Source organism: Vespa crabro, chromosome 3, assembly GCF_910589235.1.
Source record: "Vespa crabro chromosome 3, iyVesCrab1.2, whole genome shotgun sequence".
In the NCBI taxonomy this organism is placed as follows: domain Eukaryota; kingdom Metazoa; phylum Arthropoda; class Insecta; order Hymenoptera; family Vespidae; genus Vespa; species Vespa crabro.
The window spans coordinates 10,296,234-10,303,733 of record NC_060957.1 but is presented as its reverse complement, the minus strand read 5'-3'; the positions used below and the strand labels follow the sequence as shown (position 1 = coordinate 10,303,733).

Sequence of the window (7,500 nt, the reverse complement as noted above, 5' to 3'; positions counted from 1 at the left end):
TTGTTTTTCTTTTCTTGTTATTTATTTCTTTTTTCTTTTTTCCTTTTTTTTTCTTTTTCTTCACGTTGTATTGCAATAAAAATTTAATCGGTTCCGTTTATTAAGTATTATATATATATATATATATATATATATATATGCAAAAATATTCAGAAGAAATGTTTTCTATAAATTTTTCTTTTTTTATTTTATTTTATTTTATTTTAAGCGTCGTAAATTATGAATAGGAAAATTTATGAGGTTTTTAATACGAAAGTAAATTTCTCAATGCCGATGTCAATGTCGTTTGTGTGTGTGTGTACATATATCTGTGTGCAGGAGGCAATGCAACATGCGAATGTTTCGCGATAATTATTTCTGAAGAGTGTTAAACGAATATGTGACGTAAGTGAAACACGTGTGTATAACTCTTAATAACTAAATTTGTAACATATTGCGATAGATAAATATGTATTTGCATCGAGATATCGTTCACTGTGCAAATAATTGTCTTTTGGAACGGGGATATACAAGTAAAGATGCAAGTGAGTTTTAGGTTATGTCGACTTTCGAAAATATAATTTTGTAACTTTGGTATACGTATATTTGTTTTTTTTCTCTTTTCTTTCTTTTTTTTTTTTTATTGCCCTTTCTTTGTACACACACACACACACACACACACACACACGTGCGCCCACATCTTTTGCAATTTATTTGTTAAATTTTAATAAATGTACTTTATTGAGAAATTTTTACGTGTAAAAAAAGAAGAAAAAAAACTTAGAAGAAATTTCTTTCTTTGAAAGAAACATAAACGAGTTTCATAATTATTTTATTTTCATCTTTTTTTTTTTTTTAATCTAAATATTTCATAAAATTGAAAGAATTAGTTTTCTCTTAGAAACATATTTTGAGGAAAGAAAAAAATTTCTCTTTTAATTTTGTCAGTTGCAATATTTCTTTTTGCAATTTTTATGAATTATCTTGATTCTTGGTAAAGATATTGAAACAGAAATAATTTTCGAATTATTACAAGAAATATTAGAATATTCTTTTTTCTTTTACTTTTCTATTTTTTTTTTTTTTTTGAGCGAAGTAATTTATGTAATATAATAAATAATATGTCTTAAACCCTAATTGATATGGTGAAAATTTTGTCACATATGTTAGAAATTTACAGGATTCCAAAGAAATGATCAGAATTTTGTAGATTAAAAGATAAAAAAAGAAAAAAAATTGAAGTACACATTTTGGATTATATTTAACACGCTATTCAAGAGCTAGTTAATTTAAATTTTCTGATTTAGAAAAAAAAAAAAAAGAAAAAGAAACTAAAAATAAATTCGAAAAAAATTTGAGAAAAGCAATAATTCATTATAACAAGTATCGAATCGAAGATGCCTGAGCAAAACTTATGTAATTGGTTTTCACATATTCCTTAACTTATCAGTTACATTGGGGTTAATTACACACAACGTAATCGAGAACAAGTTTCTAACTTTTAATATGACAAAGCTTCTAAATTTTTTTCATATCCATGATTGAAATATTTGTATTGAAATCTCTTGACTGGTAAAAGTGTAAAAAAAAAAAAAAAAAAAAAAAAAAGAAAACAAACAGAAGAAAGAAAATTCAAATAAAAAGATAGACATAAGAATTAAGAGAAATGGCTACGTGACATGGCTCACGTTTGTAATTATAACGGGTGATCCAACAAAATTTCATTAAGATCGTACTTTTTTTTTTGCTTGTTTTTTTTTTTTTTTTTTTTTTTTTTTTTAAATTTTTGATGCCATCTTCACACGTCGCTTAGTTTTATCAAGTCCATCATTAGAAATGATAAATTTTGAAAAGTCTCGTGAAATTAACTCTCTTATCGATCACCGTGGTGAAACGTGCGCGCTTTCTACTTTACTTGCGTGCAATATACATATATATATGTGTGTATATATATATATATATATATATATATATAGATACTTATGTATCGCTCGGTGATAATGAAAGCGACCTAAATAATAATAATAAAAAAAAAAAAAAAAAGTAAAAAAACTAGAAAAAAATAAAAATACTAGAAAAATGTAGTCGATCGTATTAGAGGATTTTTTTTTTAAATATCATTACATTTATATATAATAGATTATTGAATATTTAATTATTTATTTATTAAAAAAAAAGTTAAGTTATTTCCGATAGTAATAATAATAATAATAATAATAATAATAATAATAATAATAATAATAATAATAATAATAATAATAATAATAATAATAATAATAACATTGAAAAATAAACCTATTAAATTTATATTAATTCAAACATATTCATATTTAATGGAATGTAATTAAATAAAATATAACATAAGTGTAACAATTTAATTTTTCTGATTATTAAATTTTCTATAAAAAAAAAAAAAAAAAAAAAAAAGATAACGATATAATTGAATATTTAATATTTATTTAATAATTATGAGAATGAGCGAAAGTTCTTAAGTAATTTGAAAAATCAATTATTCTTTTTCGCAACTTTCTAATCTTTCAATTAGGTTTGTAATTTTATAATATAAAAACAAAACAAAAAATAAAAATATAATATAACGTTCTAAAAGATCACAAAAAGTAATAATCGATTTTTAAATATCACCTAGGAACATCAGGATCACTCTTTAATGCAATAAAATATATTCCTTCTAAATTTCGTACAAAAAATTATATCCGTAATAATTATAATCGTTAAGTAAATATTAAATGTATTTACTTAACGATTAATACATTGTTTCCTAAAAATTGTGTTAAAAAAAAATAAAAAAATAAAAAAAAAGAATAAATGAAAAGCAAAAATTAAAAAAGAAAATATATTGTGCGTCAAAAGAATTGGAAAATATTTTTAAATTATTTCAATTTTGTATCACATTCAATTCATTCGTAAGGTAGTTGGAGAACATTGTTCAGTGAACTTTTTTCGCCACCCTATGTATCCTTATGAACATATATATATATATGCATATATATATATATATATATATATATATATATATATATATATATATATGCATATATATACATACAAGGTAAACAAAAAGAACAGCTCGGCCGGTTTTATTCCCACTCTTCTGAATTCGTTCATCCACCTCGAACACTTCAGCAGGTTTCTTTCACCTTACACACCTCAGAGAGATTAGTTAGCAAAGTGTGTTTCGATTAACTAGTTGTGCATGACGTGCGAGTCTCGTGGGAATGTTTCACGTTTTTATATATATATAATATATATATATATATGTGTGTGTGTGTGTGTATAAATATATATATACATATTAAAAAAGAAAAGAATTAACGCTTCTAAATATTTTTGAAGACATCGACGAATTTGTTGTTTGTTAGTGTTTGTGTTTGTGAAAAGTCAACTACCGAATAGAATGAAATAAAAAATAAATTGTTATTCGTTGTCGTAAAAGAGAATGAAAATAAATAAATAAAACATTTGCTACGAACAGAGATGAAATTTATAGTGTGAATAAATAGTTAAGATAAAAGGATTAATCTGATGAAGCTGGAATAATATCTTCAATCGCGAAAAGATTGTTGATGCGGAACGATTGATCGATTTTCACTTCAAAAAAAAAAAAAAAAAAAAAAAAAAAAAAAAAAAAAAAAAAAAAAAAAAAAAAAAAAAAAAATATATATATATTTTATTTTTATCTTTTGTTTACTTCAAATCATGTACATGTATTTTCGCGATTCAGTTAGCCTTGTACGCTTGGACTAAATAATTCATAATATAACAAATACGTAAATCTAAAAAGATATATACGTATATATATTTATATGAAATTGTGTTTAGTTATAAATTTCAATTGAATGGAAAGAAGATGTGCAAGTCACAAAGTATTTCCCCTCCATCCAGGATTTTGCAACGATCTGGAAATCATGAGGTCCGTCGTATATAAAATTCTTATATAATTTTATTAAAACAAAATAAAAAAGAAAAGAAAGAAAAAAACAGAATTTTCGTATATGCTCTGAATTGGAGTAATTTAAAAAAAAATAAAGAAAAAAAAAATTTATATTTCAAGTTAGCTTTTTTTTTGAGATTGTAAGTGACTCGACAATGAAGAATTGACGATTCTTTTGTTAGTGACGTGATAATGATCGGTCTTTTTATTTTTCCTTTTTTTTTTTTTCCAAAAGTGAGAAAGAAACAGAAAAAATATAATATTTTCCTCATGAGATTTACGTAATTATACATACGTATATATATATATATATATATATATATATATATATATATATACGCATACACTTTTCTAAATATTTATTCCAAATTCTTGTTAAAAAAACAAAAAAGTTTTCCTGTTTACTTGAGTATATTTTCGATGTTCCTGATGGTTTTTTTTCTCTCTCTTTCTCTCTTTCTCTTTTTTTTCTATAAATGTATAATATACGCACGCGCGTATATATATATATATATATATACGTGTATGCACACACGCATATCTATATATATACATATATCTCTTTTTTGGTTCGATTTAATTATTTTTGTTAACAGAGATCGAACGACAAAAGTGATAATGATTGATGATAAAATTAATGATAAAGATTTACAATTGATAATGTAAGTAATATGATAAGGATTTACAATTGATAATGATCTTCCATTTAATTTTCTTTATTGTCGTAAAATCGAAGTGGTTATTTTTATCGGAGGAAATTTCAAATTGAATTAACGCGCGAAATTCAAATATATGTGTTGCTTTGTTATTACGAAAAAAGAGAGAGAGAGAGAGAGAGAGAGAGAGAGAGAGAGAGAGAGAGAGAAAGGATTCCATCTGTTAGTTTGCTATCGAACAAAAGATAGCTTATCAGTGATAACAATTTTTATTTTATACTTGCTTGATGTCAGAAATTTATTGAAGAATGAAAATCAAGATTTCAAGGGATACGGTTATGTCAGTTCTCTAATAGTATTTTCCTCGTGTATGATAAATCGAAATACGCATATATGGTAAGACGCCGTGAGAAAATTCGAAGTTTCTTTGTAGGGAGAGCTACGCGAACGTAGTTGGGAAAATAAATTACGAGAAACCGGAAGAAGTACAAACGATCGTATCCGGTTCGTCCTCGTCGCCATTCTATGTTCGGAACATCATGTTCGTGCTCAAAGTTCGATGTACCACTCAATGTGTTCAGCATTTTCTTTGTTCTTTTTCTTTATTTCTTTTTTAATCGATTAATGTAATATTTTTTGATTACTTTTATTATCGATAATTTTTTCCTTTTCCTCTTTCTTTTTCTTTTTGTTTCATCTTCTTCTTCTTCTTCTTTTTATCGTAATTTGACAAATAATACTATTGTTCATTATTGATGTGACTTATCTTTAATTTTGTGCGTACGTGTGTGCTTGTGTTTGTAAAAAAAAAATCAGTATTTTACAAAAAGATTTCTATTTTACCGACTGAGTTAGAAAATGATCGTTCGAATCGAATTATGTCTTATTTGTTGTTTACTATATTTTTTTCTTTTTCTTACAAAATTAAAAATACAGAATTAAGTAATTTATTTTGATTCTATTCGGTGATTCGTTTAATTTAAAAGGAAAGAAAAAAAAGAATTTATTAATGAATTCTGATAAATGCGAACGAAAAATAAAAAAAAATAAAAAACAAAAATTTCAAAAGCTCCAAAGTACAAACAATTTTTTTCAAATATTATCATATTTTCTTTTATATATATATATACATATATACTTATGTATTCACGATTAAAAATACATGAGTTAGGTAATAAACAACAATAGCATATTATTTAATCGAATGATATAAAACAAATTGGAATACACATTATTTGATTATCTTTTTTTTTTCTTTTTTAATTTTAATTTTTTTTGTATTTCTTGATAAATCTGGCAGGATAAAAATATATCATTGATTTATGTTTTAAGTTAAAGAATCGAAAAAATTTTTGATTCGCATTAGAATAATGCTTTTTGTTTTATAAATTTCTTTTTTCTAATGCATCAATATAAGCGACGATTTTGCAACAGTTTATTTATTATTTGCCAGATAGAAAATCTTTTTTATCAAGGATAACTCCATGAATAAACGAAAATAATATTTCTATGGGCATAATATCTATCTCAAGGATGAATAGAAGAAAAATTAGAAAAATAAAAAATCCAAAAGTTTCCAAAAGTTAGGAATAATGGAGTGAAAATGGCAACGAGAGAATAAGAGAGAGGGAAAAGGAGAGAAAGGGAAAAAGAGAAACTTTTAGGGTCAAAAATGGTTTGGTTGTCTAAGTTTCCTCTGGAATTAGACGATGACGTAGTCTTTTCGTAGAAACGATACTCGAGTTAACGTTCAAGTTAGAGTTTACTATAACGAAAACATTTTGTTGTAATTGGAGTAGATTTTTTGTCAATATATACGTTTTTTCTTTTGCAAAAAAGAAAAGAAAAAAGAAAATAAATTCATATCTTTCATAAAAGAAAAAAGAAAAAAAAAAGAGACAATGCAATTATGCAAAATATTGAAAAACAAAGGAAATGATCGATTTGTTTGATAAACAACTCTTTAAAAAAAAAAAAGAAAAAGAAAATGACAATTCAAATAAATATTAGTTCTGAGAAACGCGATGATTAAAAAATTTTTTAAATTTTACTATGCAACTCGTAAAATGTTTTTATATAACATTAAGATACAAGTAAATATAAATAATTAAAATAAACAATTGTTTAGAGAAGTGCAAGAATTGTAAAAAATTAAAAGATTTCAATATGGAACTCGACAAAATATTTATATATAATCTTGAGATACATTTACATATATAAAAATAAATAAATAATTAAAGTAAACATAATAGTGCAAAAAAATGCAAAAATTTAAAAGAATTAAAAAATTTCAGTATGCAACTTTTGAAATATTTATACATAACCTTAAAATAAATACACACGCGCGCACGCACACACACACACACATATATATATATATATATATATATATATATATATATATATAAATAATTGAAGTAAATATAATAGCTCAGAGAAATGCTGAAAAATTAAGAAAATTTAAAGATTTCAGTGTGTGTAGTTCGAATTTACATTAAAAAGAAAATAAATAAATAAAAAAATAAAGAAACAATTAAAATAAATATAAACAATAGCTCCGCCGTGTAAAAGTTCAAAAAAAATAAAAAAATGAAAAAAAATAAAAGAAAAAAGATACAACTCGAATTTCTATAGCAAAAATAAATTGTTAAAATGTATATAATAATAGCTTCAGAGAGATGCAAGATAAACACGTTTATATATATATATATATATACCCAACATTACTATAATCTTTTGTTATCTGATTCGAAATCTTTATCCCATGACGAAGAGGTCGACTCAATCTTTCATAAAGCAAAAAATGTTGGCCCATAAGAATGGTCGTTCGTTCAATAGTCAAACACGTGCTCTCTAGCGAGCGTCGTAGTTGCTTGCAATGCGAAGTGCATTTTCAGTTGGTGATGAGTGTTA

General features: G+C 24.1%; 1 protein-coding gene across 2 annotated transcripts in view; it reads left to right on the top strand.

The window, feature by feature from the left end:
- The window catches only part of LOC124422901 (trafficking kinesin-binding protein milt), a 70,330-nt gene that overhangs the window by 2,026 nt on the left and 60,804 nt on the right, over positions 1-7,500 (top strand). The window contains exon 1 of one of the 2 annotated variants that reach the window (XM_046959887.1): positions 3,716-3,910. The exons of the other annotated variant lie outside the window; for it this stretch is intronic. Within the exon in view, the coding sequence (XP_046815843.1) occupies positions 3,848-3,910 (63 nt within the window). The 5' untranslated portion in view covers positions 3,716-3,847. Of the gene's footprint in view, positions 1-3,715; positions 3,911-7,500 lie in introns of those variants that run through there. 2 annotated transcript variants of the gene reach the window in all.